This window comes from Delphinapterus leucas, chromosome 3, assembly GCF_059928025.1.
Source record: "Delphinapterus leucas isolate spDelLeu-1000000601 "Yukka" chromosome 3, BTC_Dleu_Yukka2, whole genome shotgun sequence".
NCBI classification, from domain to species: domain Eukaryota; kingdom Metazoa; phylum Chordata; class Mammalia; order Artiodactyla; family Monodontidae; genus Delphinapterus; species Delphinapterus leucas.
This window is the reverse complement of record NC_143131.1, coordinates 43,745,551-43,762,767: the sequence shown is the minus strand read 5'-3', so window position 1 is coordinate 43,762,767 and position 17,217 is coordinate 43,745,551. Positions and strand designations below refer to the sequence as shown.

The following is a 17,217-nucleotide window of genomic DNA, read 5'->3' as shown; positions in this document are numbered from 1 at the left end:
GTCCTGATTAATATTTTATTACATTATAAAAGGGGTCAGTTTAAGGTTAGGCAAAGGAAGTGCCACGTTATTTGAGAAACAAAGTAGCAGAATCATTTCCTATGATCTTGTATTAATCAGAACCCCTAGTCTTTCCAAAATTCCTAGTGAAAATGCCAAGTGGCTTAGCAATAACTTCCAACATGACTTTTTAAACCTATGTTCTCTAATGTCAGATAGTTCTAATGTCTAAATGACTTCCAAAGCCTAAGCTAATTCTTCAGTCATTTAGAAACTAGTAATTAAAAACAACTCTTTGGGCCTACAAGAGCAGTTTGTGGGCTGTCTAGTCATCTCACTCCAGATGGGGCGAGGCTGCAGGGAGAGGTGGTGGAGTCCTCTTAAGCCAGAATATGGATGTTTAGCCATCATTCTGTGAGCTGAGTGAATGAAAAATTGCACCTTGAAGAAGGTGAGGGGAGTGAGGCCTGGTATATAATTTGTCTTATAGAATAAGTAACAGTGCTTCACACCTGGTAACTTAGAGATGACAACATGTTTTCACATTTACCTTATCTTTGATCTTCACAACATCTCTTTAAGAAAGGGCTGACAGTGTTTCTATCCCTTTATTTTGCTGAAAAAAAAAATGACATCATGTTAATCAGGAAAGCGAGTTGGTGTCTTGCACCAAGACCGATGGTGGAGCTGGGCTCAAACTCAGGTCTCCTGGTTCCAAGTTCAGAGCTGCTTTTGGTACTCAACATTGCCTCTCGTCTGGTATCCGGGAAGTGCCCAGTGCTTCTGGATGTGGGTTCATATTTGGAGGCAGAAGAACACTGTATGACATCTTGCAGATAGGTTCATAGACTCAGAACCCCGATTTGAGAAAGAGCTAGCTGTTAGCAAAACTTGCCTGACTCCTCACATTAGCACCTCCCGGGACTCGGGGTAAAGAAGAGACGCAGGCAGCTGGGAAGTGAGAGCTCCTCACATGTCCCCAAGTCCAGGCTTTCTCACTCTAAAAGAGTTCCTGCCAGTCTGAGCCCACGGTGGAAGTTTCTAGATTTGGCCAGGGTTACAAAAACAGCCTGATTCTGTGGCTGCTTTCTCAGGGGACTCCATTGGAATCAGAGCTATGGATATGGTGTTAAAGTTCTTTGGGGGCTGCCCAGAGATTCAGGGTCAAGGTTTGTCAGAGATGCTGTGGGTGTCCTGTGCTTATCTTCTCAGACTTCGCCACACGGTTCTTGCAGGGCTGTTTGCTGCGAGCAACTGTGGTTGTCCCCCACCTGCCTACAGCCTTGACCTTCTCGTTAAGACAAATCAGAGGACCCCATGCAGGCAAGAAGCCCAATTTAAAAAGTCCACATCTCTTTACTCTTCTAAGCAGGTGTAGTTTTTGAAAATTTCCTGTAACATCAAATCCCTCTCTGCTATTAAAATTGTCTTCACTAAGAACTGAAACTTAGAGAACTGGAGAGATATTTCTTTTGGGAAGATGTTTACTCCAAGACATAAGATCATTTTTAAGGAATGAAGCAAACCTTTAGAAATTTAGACTCTTCATAATGATAGTCATGATGCCCCTTTTGGTCTTCTTAAATCATTACTGAGGTAGAGAGGAGAGATGAGGGGTTTAAGGTGACTTTCTTAAGGTCACATAGTTTGGTAGTGGCAGGGCTGTTTCTAGAACTCCTGCAAGCTATTTCCAGGGCCTGTGACAGCTGACCTGTGACTGCTGTAAAAGTTGGTTTGGCAGAGATATATTTCATCAGGGTCTATCGGCCATGAGGAGCTCCATGAACTCCTTCTCAGGGTGGATGTGGTGCTGCCACACCCAAGGCTGGAAGGTCAAGAGGACAAAGCTGGTTAGCTGTGCAGGAGCTGACATGATGGGACCAATGTCTCTGTTCAGACCCCACTCCACCCTCAGCTGCTTCTGTTGTCTCTGAAACTTCTACCTCATTCCAACCTGTCCAAGAACCTGGATCTCGCTTTGCTTGCCCTGGGGAACACAGTGGTGCCCGCTGTAACTCGCTATTCTCTGAAAATGGTTCTGGGAAACAGTTGATTATGTTTACATATTTATTAAGTATAAGCTCTTATTATATGCTAGACCTTGTCCTGGACCCATGCAAAATTGCCATCAGCTGGTGTCAAACAGGAAGACTTTCAGATGGTACCAAAAGCAAAAACTAAAACTAAACTAAAAACAGTGTCTCATACACCTAAATTTCTCTGCTTGCCCCTTGGAAATTTTCACCTTCAAGGCTGCCTTCGTAATTCAATTGAAATCAAACCTATCTGGTAAAGAAATTTGTGAGGAAGGCACAATACGCATGGTACCATTTGAATTGACCATGAGGGTTTGGAACCTTCTCAGAGCCTTTCCCATTTTACCTATCTGGAAAAGATGCTTGATATTTGGTTACAAGCAATTATAATGTGCAAAATGAAATACAAAATACCAGTGCACATTACCTAGGCTTATTTTCTTGCTTGGTACAATATCAGGTTTAAGAAAAAAAATTACAATGATATTTTAAATGTGCAAGGTATACTGGGTTGAATTGTTATGTGGTTTTATCATGTCTCTGGCCCCTGCTGCAGAAGGCCACGTGTTGTCCTTTGGATCCTGGGATGGTCTGTTTGACCCACCATAGCTTTAACTTGCATTTGCAGAGCTGTGAAAGCTTATGTGATTCCCCTTGGCCTCACTGACAACCGATGTACAGAACAGGTTAGAGATTTGCCAGTCCCAGCTCAAAGCAAGCCCGCCAAGGGGGACCTCAAGTCCTCATCATCACCAGCTCTGCCTTCACATCATTATTTTTTCTGTGCAGATTAAAGTTGGCTGCTTGTTTACTCATGCTCTGATTTCCTAACTCCTTGTGGTCATAGCTAGCTTTCTTCATAAGATAGGTTGATCTAAGCTCAAAGTTGGGAAAGATAAAAATACAACTAGACAAAAATCCATTAGGGACTGTGTGGGGACCAAGTTTTTGTTGGGTCTTGGAAGGAATTGAAGGAGTCCCCAGAATGAGCTGTTAGGTACTATGTATTGAGATAGTTCCACCATTTATGAGCTCTGCTGAGCATATTTTCTCCACCCCTCTGTGTATTGTGTTTTGGTTTACTATTACTGTGGATTTGGTATCCTCAACTTATATCTTCTCTCTATGTCATTGTCATTTACCAGAGGTATTATCAATTTTGAGAAATGCAGATGATGGTGCCCACAAGCTCCTCTTCTTCTTCCCCTTAACACTTGGGATTTTGACATTCAAAGGCCTTTATTAGGGGCTTCCCTGGTGGCGCAGTGGTTGGGAGTCCGCCTGCCGATGTAGGGGACACGGGTTCGTGCCCCGGTCTGGGAAGATCCCACATGCCGCGGAGCGGCTGGGCCCGTGAGCCATGACCGCTGAGCCTGTGCGTCCGGAGCCTGTGCTCCGCAACGGGAGAGACCACAACAGTGAGAGGCCCGCGTACCGCAAAAAAAAAAAAAAAAAAAAAAGACCTTTATTGTTTCTTCCTTAAATTCCTGTAAAAGTCAGAAGGTTCTTACTTATTTATTATTTTTCTTTATTCATTGCCAATTCTAAGGTGACTATATTTTTAAAATGAAGAATAGCCATCATTTATTGAATGCATATTGCTTGATTGACACTTCCCATCCTGTATCTTATCAATCTTAACAATAACCCTATTAAGAAGGTATTACTGGCCCCATTGTACACCACGAGGAAATGGAGGCTTAGAGACATTAAACTAAGTTCCCTTAGGGAGTAAGTGGCAGAGCAGAGATCAGATCCAGCTCTGACAGAATCCAAAATTTATAGCAAGCCCAAACTAGTGTGCAGACTGGATCCAGTCTAAAACAAATGAAGGCACAGATAATGTTTTCTAATTTGAATGAAATGCTGACCAACATTTAAAAATTAGGAGATTACTTTCAAAAGTCTGGATTCTAGCTTCTCTTTGAAGAAATTAGAAGACTGGGCACAGTGCGCTCATATTCCTGTATGGTAGCAGTCAGCCAGCCCTACGGAGTGGCTACTTCCCTTAGAGAAGGCATATACTCTCAGGTGGACAAAATCCTCTCCTTCCTATTGCATGACACCTTGTGTAGCTCACCACCTCACCCAACTGGGTCACCTGCATGCCTTTGATTTTGCAGTCCTCATTCTAGTCTCTGGAGATGGTCTGTCTTTGGGTTGGAGTCCTGGCTTTATCATTTGCTAACTCTGTGACCTTGGACAAGTTGCTTAACTCCTTTAGTCCTCAGTTTTCTCATCTCTAAGATGGGGATAAGAACAGTACCTAGCTCTTGAGGTTGTTTTGAAAGTATGGTAATCCACATAAAGTGCTTAGCATTGTGTCTAGTACCTCATAAGCTTTCTATAATAGTTAGGTGTTATTATTGACCACTATTCCAATCAACCACTCTCCTCAGAAAGTGGGGTTCAGCAAAGTTTGAACAAGAACCCTTTCCCAGGGTCAGCCTAAATTGTGAACTAGGCCATCAGAGCATTGGCCATGGAAGCATGATTATGTTGTAATAGGCAATAGAGAGTGTGGCTTTGACACAAGACTGACATGGTTCAAGTTTATCCTCTGACATTTTGGGGATCTTGGACAAATTATTTAACCTCTTTCTGACACATGTTCCTCATTCGTAAAATGGGTATGAGAATAATACCTACTTCATAAGGTTGGGTGAGGATCAAGTGAGTTAATACATGTAAAATGCTTCGGAACAGTGCTTGGTACATACCATGCACTCAGTGGATGTTACCTACTATTGAAAACAATTAATCACAGTGTGCTGTTTGCTTCTGGAGAGATGAAGATAGAATATTTTAAATTGGATTGTCATGAAAAATTTGGGAAATTTGGAGGCTAAGTTGCTGCCCTTCACTTCCCATCTCCTCAGTTTCCTGCAGTTCGGTTTCCATTTCCTCCATCCTCCTAAAATTGCAAATTTGAAGGCTAATCATCAAGTCACATCCAATGAACTCGACCTCATTTTCTAGAAGGGACAAGAACTTTAGAGATAAGCTAGCCTAATACTGTCAGTTCTCTAAAGGGAAACAGAGGCTGAGAGAAGCCCTGTGGCTTGCCCATCACTGACTTGTGACTGACCAAGAGCTATCGACTTCGTTGGCTGTATATTTACTAGATGACAGTGGGAATATGTCTATTTTCATAGGTGGTGGGGCTTGGACTCCAACATGTAGCTAGTGTAAGAACTCTCTTCTCTCTTTCAAACTTGCTCTTTCTGCCCCACAAACCTTGCTTAACGAGGCCGAGATCCAGTTAATATATTAAGAGGACTGCTCTGTCTTCCCCAGTGGGACCTAGGCCCTGTGACCCTCCATAGCTTGAAGACCTTGTTTCCTGATGGGTAATATTTTCCCTTCCCTGTGACTTGCCTCTCTGGGCCACGGTCTGATTTGCCTGCTGGCTCATTTGTTTCCTTGGGCTGCCTGCCTTGTTTGGCGGTTTTTAGTGAGCGTTCTGATCGATGCCAGGAGGTGAGGGGAAGGGCTCCGAATGGGCTCAATCATTGGACAAGCAGACTTGGTGATGGATGAGCCTTCTCCCCAGTGAGTTTTGGGTCAGGACAAGTCCAACTGATAAGTTTTTCCAAAACTGAGTAAGCCAGAAACAGTGTCAGCAGCATCTTACCACTTTTGTGGGTTTTGTATTGATTTTAAAGGAAATTCTCAGCGGCCGTTCCACATCTTACTAGAAATATAGCTACATCCATGATAAACTTAGATATATGCCATGTGAATTGTTTTAGAAATAACATTGGATGAGGGGTGAGAGGAAGGAAGAGAGGGTCTTTAAAAAAATCCCTTTCAAAATATTTTCTTTCTTCTAAGTATTGAAAAGGCCCACCATAACCCTTTCTTCTTCCAAATGATCTCATAGCTATTTATTGAAAGGAAATACCAAATGTTTATTTATTTTTTTAAAAGGAGCTTCTTCGGTCCTGATGATTCATGTCGATATAATTTTCCTCATGACTGCAGAGGCTCGTAGACAAAGCTATGCCCCAACTGATGTGCTGGTGTCCGAACAATTCCTGTCCTGGAGGAGGGTGTGCAGCCTTCTTTATTCCCCCTTCACAGACGTCCTTGAGCCCTTGAGACGGATGTGAGCGAGTGTTTTAGTCCTCATGCAAAACAACCATCTAAACATAACAGATGACATCAGCCCGGGCTTTTCAATTCCTGGATGGCAGCAGCGTGTTAATCCAGCCTTCATCCTGGATTTCATAAACTAAAACAAGAGAGCCTGGCAGGAGGACAGCGCTGCTGCTGGGTTGAGGAAATTGATGACGGGGAAGCATGCGGGCAACCCAGTGTATAAAACTCATAAACGTGTAGGCAGAGGCTCAGCTACCACTTTGGACGGCTTCTTCCCGCCAGCAAAGACCCCGCCGCGGGAAGCGGAGCCCGAGCCGCCGCGGGAAACATGAAGAGCCTCCTGCTGCTGGCCACGCTCCTGGTCCCCGCGCACCTGGTGGCGGCCTGGAGCACCAAGTACGCGGTCGATTGCCCGGAGCGTTGTGACACTAACGAGTGCAAAAGCAGCCTGCGCTGTAAGAGGACGGTGCTGGACGACTGTGGCTGCTGCCGGGTGTGCGCCGCTGGTCCGGGAGAAACTTGCTACCGCACGGTCTCAGGCATGGATGGCGTGAAGTGTGGCCCCGGGCTGAGGTGTCAGTTTTACAGTCAGGAGGATGATTTTGGTGACGAGTTTGGTATCTGCAAAGGTAAAGAGTGACCCCTTTCTTCTCCCCGCCCAGGGCACACTGAGGGCTTTTAGCCAGCGCGAGAGATGAGGAGCCTTTTCTCAAATTGCAAAGAGGGAAAATGCAGGTGGGTTAGGGACCAGGTCCCACACTGATGCTGTCATAGAGAGAGAGAGAAAGATAACTCTGCAGATTGCAACTGAACCCAGTGTGCAAGAAAGCCCAGAAAGGAATACAGTATTTCACTCATTATGCCTGGGAGATTTTTTTTTCAAGTTCCCATTGAAGACTGTGTTGCCTCCTTTTCTGGAAAACTTCAGGAACTTGACAGGTAATCTGTTATGGATGGTTTAGGTGTCCTCTCTTCTGCAGTCAGTGATTACAGAGGTCTGCACTGGATAACCTCTTGGAGTGGTGGCTAGCCCTGCGGTTTAGTGATTCTTTGATCTTAAAAGGGTCCACGGGATGGAGGGCACCTCTCAAGATCAAATATTTCTGATGAACACTAATGCACTTTGTGAAATAGGGCAGCTTAAGTCATCTAGCAAAATGACTCACATTCTTGGAGGAAGATACCCTGAAGTATAAAACAAACCTCATTCCACTCTATAAAAGGTTTTGGTCATCTAGAAAAATGAGTGTAAGACCAGGAAAAATAACACCTAAAGAAAAACTAAAATTGGAACTCTGTAAAGAAAGAGGTTAGCACTCTTACAGACTTAAAGAAAAATGAAGTTATAGCTAAACAATGTAGTTAAACATTTGTAGAATTTATTTCAAACTTAGTGACTGTAGTTTACAATGTTTAACATGTTTAGAAACGAAAGAACGGTGATTTTAAAATACTCTGTGTATGGATACCTCATGATCTCATGTTAAGAACTATTATTAAGATTCAACACATATGTTATAGCCCCATTCATCAGCTTTACAGTACAAAGAAGCTTTTATTTTTATTTTTTATACATCTTTATTGGAGTATAATTACTTTACAATGCTGTGTTAGTTACTGCTGTACAGCAAAGTGAATCAGCTATAAAGAAGCTTTTAAAATTAAAGGGACTGAGAAGTTTCTAAATAATTCTTATTTTATGTGTTTAATACAACTGTAAGCTTTTATGAATGGTAATCATCCAGTATTGAGCTAATCCCATTAATTCTTTTAGAAAAATATTTTATAAATCAATTACCTTTTAGGCCACAAAACATACTAAAGGTTAGGAAATAAATGCTTGAACTTTTAGGAGAATTTTATTTTTTGCTTAGCTTATTTTTGTTTATAACCAATAAAAAGTAGAATAGTGAGGAAACATTTTCTCTGGTGGACATTCACATACATTTCTTTCAGTTGAGTAGGATCTCTATTTTCTGTAAATTATAGGGCTTATCAGCCAAGAAAAAAGTACTTCACACAGGGAAATTAGGGAGGAAGTGGTTAACACAATCATACTTATGATATAACAAGTATACGCCGTGGATTGCTTTTTCTCTTGGCATAAAAATTGACTCTGTATGTGTGATTGTAAATGTCCAATTACATATGGGTAAAGAAACAAGCTGTAAGGCATCTGGAGTCTTTAGCACTCCAATATTCACTGAATGATTGAGGTAGCTGTTAATAAGATATATTTTTAAAAGCTGTTTAGGATAGCTCTTGGACATCCTTCAGATTGCAAGTGAGTCTGGTTTCGAACATTTACTCTCTGCTGGAAATAGTGAGGCTGTGTGAACCTCAGCAGTTAGATACATTGTATTTTGCTATAGGCAAACTCTCTACTTTAGCTTTTTTTTAAAAGAACACCCCTATGAAAACTGTATACTTTAGCTGCATATCTGGATGTTTTTTAAATATTCAGATGTTTGGCGTCGCGTTGCCCAGATAACAATATTTATTGAACACCTACTATCTGCCCAGCATTATTCAGTACATTGAGGGATACAATAGAAGCATAACTGAGAATCTGGCTAAAGTTTTAGTTTTCAATATCACTGGAGACACAGTCAGATCCCAATGCTGTGTGCTTTTCTGCCAGATACTTTTTTCAGGATCCCTTTTAAGAACTATTCTTCCCAACAGAGAGGCCAATGTTTAAAACCAGGCGCTTCTCTAATCTGTAGGACAGAGTACAGCAGTCCTAAATCTCTTTAAAAAATGTAGTTCATTAATATCTATCTTGATCATTCTGTGGAATATTAGATTGCTAAAGACTTAGATGCCTCACAACTTGTTTCTTCCCCCATGTGGGATTGTACATTTACAAGGATATTCTTATGCCATGAGAATAAATATTCTGCTTGGCTGTTCAAGCCTGGCTAGTCTATTGAGCTGCTATTTACATCATAAAACCCATGTATTTTTACTAAATGAGTTTGTTCTCTTTTTCTCAATATAGTATGTTTTAGTCTAAGTATGAAAACATTGAAGCTCTAAAAGCTTCCAGATTTGGTTAGGTATACGAATACATTCTCAGCTTCCTTTTCATTTAGCATATTGGATCTTAGCTCTGCAGAGGGTTTTAGTAGTGAATCCTCTTAACATCTGGAGGAGTTAGGTACATTTGTACCACCATTTTGATAGATAAGGAAGTTGATAAGAGTTGGAGCAGATTGAGGTTTAGCCACTTCATGAAGAGCTAGGATGATCGCCCTCTTAGCCCCTGGTTAGTGTAAGCCCTTTCCTGTACCTTTACAACAGTAAATTGTCTGTGACTACAGGGGGTTCAAATACAGCATCATATCTCTTAAGCTCTGTGAGGAGCTGATGCACATGTCTATTCAATCGCCCACCTTCACTGAGCTGTCACAGAGGTAGCCCATGAGACCTTGTCTTTTGGTATCTAAGCAGAAAGTAGACAGAATTAAGACTGGTTCAAGGATATTGGTTACGTGTATCTGTCTTCAATTAAACTTCACAGCAAGACACTACAAGTGAGGCATCCACTATCTGGTCTTAGTGTGTGATTTCACATTTGTGACAAGGTTTCAATTTTCAAAGCCTGGGATTTTTGGAGAATTGGGTTTTATCTGATAGTCAATATTCATGAGATTTGTCCAATTCCTGAGGCTGTGCACACGGGCTGTGAGGATGGACGCTTATGTACAACAAGCAGCTCCCTCTCTCAACCTTCCCTTTATCCTTAGACTGTCCGTATGGCACCTTCGGGATGGAATGCAAGCAGACCTGCAGCTGTCAGTCGGGCATATGTGACAGGGTGACTGGCAAATGTCTGAAGTTTCCCTTCTTCCAATATTCAGTAGCCAAGGCTGCCAACCAGAGATTTGTTTCTCACACAGGTAAGAATTGATTCCTGTATAAACATTGAAACATAGCCTCATTTTCAGTTTGAATAAGAAAAAATATGGATGAGTAGAATAAGACGTTGGTTTAAATGATTTAGTTTCTTTTATTTAATTTAAGGGAAAGGTGGGAGGTTGTTGAAATTTGTTGCTTTTTTTCAAAGAAACCTCATTAATAATTTTGAAGATTATATAATTTTTGTAAAGTTTACCCAGTTTATATGGAGGATAAATATGACTGATTACAGAAAAAACCTGTGCTAAAAAATAACCGAGATATACAAAGTTATTTAAATTCTTCAGTGATCTGTTTTACATACATACTAGACAAAGCTGCTTCTCTCCCAACTTCACATAGAAAGAGTACTCTGAGGAATTTATTGGATAAGACTTAAGAGCCAACATAGAAAATATAAAACATTTCTTTTTTTAAACCAAATGGAAGTGTTTAAATGGAATAATTCCAAGCATGCCTTTTTGTGGCTTTTGGAGAGAATAAGAGATAGTATCTGTGATTAAAATTTGGGAATCATCTCTAAACCTTTGAATGAAAGTGTGTGATGTTCACATACTGCTTGTTAGTGCTTCTGTATTTCTTACACAGGTCGTTAGAATGTGAGAAATACAGCCTATACGACTATGCTATTAACCTATTCGGTTATCTTGCTGGATAAATTGTTAGAGTACAGTAAAGCTTTATTGAATTGGAAGTAGCTACATGTTTAAAATAACATGTAGCCAGAGCAACTGCTAGTATCAACAAACTGTATACTTTTCCCCCTCAGATACAAATAGTTGACAGTCCAAATCTATTTCAGTTTTTGTTTCTGGTTCTTTGCACTTCAAATTAAATAAGATTTGAAATATTGACAAATGTGCTTATTTCCCAGCTTTACCTCCTTCTTACATGTGGGTTCAGTTAAGTACATCAAGATAAAGGGGAAATACTGTGTTTTGCAGTGAATTATTATTTTTAAGTGTGGCTATGCCCTTAAACATTAATTTAAATTGAAAACCTGTTTTTAACCTATTAGGTGAATATCTACGTGAATACTTGATCTGGATATTGAGATCAGTATTAACATTATAAATACTTATGACTTGTCCCTATAGTTCTTGAAAAGCAAAATGGAAGAAAATTGAATTTTAAGTTCGGAAAAATTTTTTTGTTGAGGTGAAATTCACCTAACATAAAATTAACCTTTTTAAAGTGAACAATTCAGTGGCATTTGGTACATTCACAGTGTTGGGAAGCCACCACCTCTATCTAGTTCCAGAATACTTTTCTCAGCTCCAAATAAAATCAGTACCCATCAAGCAGTTACTCCCACTCCTCAACTCCTAGCAACCACAAATCTACGTTCTGAAATGAGGAATTTTTTTGTTTGCTTGTTTTGTTTTGGTTTGGTTTTTGCGGTACGCGGGCCTCTCACTGTTGTGGCCTCTCCCGTTGCGGAGCACAGACTCCAGACGCGCAGGCTCAGCGGCCGTGGTTCACAGGACCAGTTGCTCAGCGGCATGTGGGATTTTCCCGGACCGGGGCACGAACCCGTGTCCCCTGCATCGGCAGGCGGACTCTCAACCACTGCACCACCAGGGAAGCCCTGAGACAAGGAATGCTTTGAATGGTTTGATTGTCTTTAGTACAGGGAAACCTATTACCTCAGCACAGCTAGCTGCCTCAAACACTTGTAGCTCCTTTTGTCTTATTTTGCTTTCTTAAAACCGTAGGCTACAAAGAACATTAAAGGAGCAACTTTAGAATCCCTCTTCACTCGTTTAAGATTGCACCTGAATCTTTCCCACCAAGAGAGAGTTAAATCCCTGGTGAATCTTTGTTGCTGTTTGCGATGAAGGTCTGGGGGGCTCTCGAGCTCCTCTGGAATGTTCCTCAGTGATGGAACTCTGTTGTCTCACCTCCATCCTTCCTGCTGCACACACAGGAGCACATCCTCTGCTCCTCTGGACCCTTGTGCAGTCTCTTTCCCTCGGGCCTGTCACCCTCTCTCGTTTGCTTGCAGATTCTGCAAAAATCTTGACCACTGTATAGATGCCTTGGAAACAGATACACTTGACCCTTGAACAACATGGATTTGAACTGTGTGGATCCACGTATATGCACATTTTTTTCCCCAATAAACATAGCACCTGTATTTTCATGTTACAGATCTTTAGATTAACTAAGTGTGGGGAACAGTTTGTTTTCGATTAGAGATCACAATCCGTGGAGTCAAAGAACTAGGGTTTGAGTCCTGATTCTATCCAAACCGTTTCAGCTTCCTGCCCTTGGGTGAGTCATTTACCAATTCCTTTGTTTGGGGGCAGATATAACAATAGGTGGGTTTTCTACTGCATGGGGGTTGGCATCCCTAACACCAGCGTTGTTCAAGGTCAACTGTATTTTGCTGGATGAAAGTTACATTAAGGGTTACACAAAAAATATTTCTGTGCCCAGATTAGGTATCAAGATTCTTATTAGAAATTTATGGAAAAAGCATTTTCTGACCTAAGGTGTTGCCTTTCCTGAGCTAAAGGAGCAACTAAGGATGACTATTAGTGTGACCTCGGTAAACCTTAATCAGGTTGAGGATGGAGCACAGAATATCCTAAAGACCTCGTGGGAAGGCTGCCCAGGAGCCCTTCCGTTCAGTTTTGCATTGTCCACATGGGACTTCCTGGGCTTCAGGTGCTACTGTTTACAGGAGGGGGCTTGGGGCCTCTGTCCTGTCTTGGGCTTCTTATCACCTCTGCAAAGCCTTTGTAAATGGCACCAAGGTTCCTCAGCACAGGGACCTCGGAGGTGCCTTTCATACCTTGATTGCATGAGGTTGTCTTCTCTAACTTTCTACCTGTTGGTCACAACATTCTTGGCAAATGGACTTCCTGGTTTCCCTTCTTCATTTGTTGTTGTTGTTGCTGTTTAGTAGTGAGCTCTCCACCTTTCTAAGATTGGGAATTCACAAGCCGTTTTTTTTTTGGGGGGGGTGGGTGTGGGGTAGTGGTAAGATTTATTGAGTTTCATGAATTTACATACATTCATTTAACTACTGGGCCATGCTAATCTTCATATAGCAGAATGTGCACTGCTAAAGCAAACACACCTCATTTTTCTTAGAAGCAGAGAACTTCATTTAAAAAACTCTAAATATTACAAATTTTTATGTAGAGCAAGAACTATCTTTATAAAAGTTCTGCCCTTTGGTCTGCCTTCTGCATTCTGGAGTCACATCGATAAGCTAATTCCTTTTCCATATCAGATAGTATAAGAATCTTACTTAGAGATCTATACTTACAGCATTTGCTCATTCCGAAAGTATTTATTAAGTGCCTACTATGTTCCAGGCACTGTTGCAACAGTGAACAAAACAAAGCCCCTGCCTTCATGGAGCTGATACTCTAGTGGTGGAGTGAGATAATACAGGGAACAAAAGACAAATGCATATATAGAATAATGTCAGGTGATAATAGGAGAATGAAGAGAAATAATTCAAGGAGGTGCTAATTGATAGCAGGTGAACACAGCATAGACTCTTGGAATCTATTCAAGATTTCATTGTAAATCCATTGTAATACAAAAATAAGACAAAACCGTACTTGATCCTGAAGTTATAAACATTTGGACATGGTTTGTATTCCTTCTACTTTCAGAGCATGACATGGCATCTGGAGATGGCAATGCTGTGAGAGAAGAACTCGTGAAGGAGAATGCTGCCCGGTCTCCTGTAATGAAGTGGTTAAATCCACGCTGATCCTGGGTGGGATTTCCAAGAGAAGACTATTTTAATGATCATTCAACACACAGCCAACACTTTAGGAATTGTCTGTATTATAGCATATGGACATGTAACTTTTGGAGAATAAGTGTGATTCAGGGTGGGTCTAGAAAAAGAAAAAGTAGGCTACTAACAATCCATAAAATGCATATGACTGGAGACTCTTAGATATTTGTTAAATATTTGAATGCGTATAGATTTGTTTAATATGTGTTTATAGTAATAGTGAAGAACTAAAAATGCAACTTAGATAATCTTAACCTGGAGGGAGATCAGCCAAAGAGAAAGCTAGCCAAACCTGAAGACCACAGCGAGTCCACGGTTCTTGACTTGATGTACATTAATGTTGGGATATGGGCTGGAGGAAGAGTTAGGAGCAAGAGAAGGTGGCGCTGGGGGTGGGAGAGTATGACATTTAGATATTCCTTGTGGTAGCCTCAGTAGAATTTAATTGTGCTTTTTTTTCACTTTGGGAAAAGTGAAAACAAAACAGTCCCTGAAGGAAGTGGGATGTTGGAAACTTGCAGGAGTTTGAGTAGTAGCCTTGAATTGAAGCAGGTTTCAAAGGGCTGCTAATGTAGTTCCCAGGTTACCGCATCTGAAGGATGGTTCTGGGGCACAGGGCAAACACACACTTCCATAAATGGCTTTAAAGAATGCCACCTCAGATTGAGAGAGCAAGGAAGTATTTTGCCCACTTGGGGGAAGTGTGAAGGTAAATATTTATATATTTTTGTAAACAGTTGTTAGTACAAGTCATCCTCCATACCCATATTTATCACCCTCTTGAGAAAATAAACATAATATTGTTGTTTAAAATGGTTAGAATAAAGGTATAACTCTATAAGGTTTCCAAACACCCAAGGCATGGTAAATTTATTATTAATAATTATAGTAATATTAACAGTAATAAGTATACGAGAAACCTAGAAAAATTTAGTCACTATGGATTTATAAAAGGTCAAAAACATGAGCAACAGAGGGAATTTATTTAAAAGTAAGTGCAGTGACATAGAGGAGTTTTAAATTCAAAGTAGAAAAAGCTTTTTAGGAGGTTTGGAAGAGAGTCAATTTCAGCAGGAAATGTCAACTTTAAAATATAGTTCACATTAATGTATTTTTTTCTTTAAACTTGGTTGATAAGTGGAATTATGAGTACACTTGGAAGGATCTTAGCACAAACAGGACTGTTGTACTAGATTTTGTTAGGAAATATTTGCAGAAATATTTTATTTGGAGTGAAGAATTATTTAAGGATCATTTCACTATTTACCTGTATTTTATTCTCAAAGTTTGCCAACAGAGTTGTGAATGTGTGTGTGGCAGGGTCTTTGAATGTAAGCTGAATAAGCTGTTAGGATTTGTTTTAAAAGGACAAGTTTATTATTGATCAATAAAACAAACAAGACAGCCTCTCCGAGTCCATTCATGACTTCGTTAATCATTAAAATATTTAAATGATTCGTTCAAGGAATAACTCTTTAATACATATCAAAGGACAGGCTCCTCATGTAAATTTTCTGCTACAGATAAGCATCTTCTGTCAAAATGTGAGACCAGAACATGTATTTCTTTTTTTTGTTGTTATTTATTTATTTTACATCTTTATTGGAGTATAATTGCTTTACAATGGTGTGTTAGTTTCTGCTTTATAACAAAGTGAATCAGTTATACATATACATATGTTCCCATATCTCTTCCCTCTTGCGTCTCCCTCCCTCCCACCCTCCCTATCCCACCCCTCCAGGCGGTCACAAAGCACCGAGCTGATCTCCTTGTGCTATGCGGCTGCTTCCCACTAGCTATCTACCTTAAGTTTGGTAGTGTATATATGTCCATGCCTCTCTCTCGCTTTGTCACAGCTTACCCTTCTCCCTCCCCATATCCTCAAGTCCACGAAATTGAGCTATTTGTAATGAGGTGGACAGAATATGTATTTCTGCCTCACATTTTTGGTCAACCGATGACTTAGAGCTTCCTGAAAAGTTGGTCCTTATACATTAACCTATCCCACAGAGGCAAAACCAAAACCAAAAACCAAAAACCAAAAAAACTTCTATTGGTGTTTGAAAGTGGTTACAAACCTTTCAGTTAGGCAAAGACAAACCTTTCAGTGCCCATAAAAGAGTAGTAAAAAAAAAAAAAAGAGAGAGTAGTAACATACAGCTTTGAGGCTTGAGAGTATCATATTCAAGAATAGTATTAAATCCAACATTGTAAATCAACTATACCTCAATAAAATTTATAAAAAAGAATAGTATATGTTCACTCAGCCTAATATGCAAATTATGGAAACATTTTAAGTGAATCAATACGATACGGAAAAAATAATGTTTGTATTAGGAAAAACATCCAGTTCGCATGAATTAATTCTTTTTTTTAAGAGGGGAGAAACTGGATGTGAACGAGGTAATGTTACATTAATACAAGATATAAATATTATTATTAAATGAAACAGAAAGCACTGAAAATCTTTACTTTCACTAGTGTGCAATGAAGTTTCAGAATACACTCCCAGGGGGTGGGGTTACTTAAAGATCTGCCATCTTGACCTGAAGCCCAGGACGCAGTTCAGTTGTCCCTTTGGGGTAATGTAGATGGTGGAACATGAGCTAGACTAGGGCAGGGCTTGCCTCTGCTCCTGACCATGCAGCAACCACCTGTGTGACCATGGGCAATAAAGTCAAATAAAGGTGAGCTCACCCACTCTCAGTTGCAGGCATGTTTTCTAGCTTCCCAGCTTCACGCTACTGGGGGCTTTTGGTTTTCTTCATTCCAAACACTAGTACCTGTCTATCCTGAATTGCTCTGTCGTCTTCTGACTCTATTCTTCATAGCCGTGGTCTCCAAAATCTTTGGATTCTGCATGCTTTTGGATTGCAATTTTTTAAGCATGCAATTTTAAACTATATACATAGTATGGTATTTGTACATTATGCTCATTATAAAACATACACTAAAACTAGAAATTTTTAAAAAGATAAGAAATAAATAGAAATAGAAGTCCTGAGATTTTCTTCCTACATCCCAAGGGGCCATCCTGGGAAACACCGGAGAAGCAAAAGAAAATGCCATAGGTCAGTGGTCTGGAATGAGGCCCAACCTCATTTGATATTAAAGAGAAACCAAGCTGGCACACATTCCATACAATAAATATTTCTGGAATGAATGGATGGATGGATGAGTGGATGAGTGAAAGGATGGATGGGTAGCTAGGAGGATGGAAGGATAGATGGGAAGAGAGATGGATGAGTAGATAGATGAGTGGATGACTGGAGGGATGAATGAATGAAGCTGGTGATAGGCCTTCTGTCTCCAGCAGAGCTGCCGCTACTGAGGGAGTAGGTAGCCTCTCATTTCCTTTCATCCGCCAGCTCCTCTCTTTCCTTAATGGCTAACTTA

The 17,217-nt window shown here is 40.5% G+C and overlaps 1 protein-coding gene across 1 annotated transcript; it reads left to right on the top strand.

The window, feature by feature from the left end:
- Positions 1–5,162: 5,162 nt before the first annotated feature.
- On the top strand, positions 5,163–15,228 carry ESM1 (endothelial cell specific molecule 1). Its single transcript, XM_022597570.2, has 3 exons — positions 5,163–6,766; positions 9,887–10,039; positions 13,691–15,228. Exons 1-3 carry the CDS (start codon positions 6,466–6,468, stop codon positions 13,789–13,791), a joined length of 555 nt encoding a protein of 184 aa, XP_022453278.1. The 5' UTR covers positions 5,163–6,465; the 3' UTR covers positions 13,792–15,228.
- Positions 15,229–17,217: the final 1,989 nt, after the last annotated feature.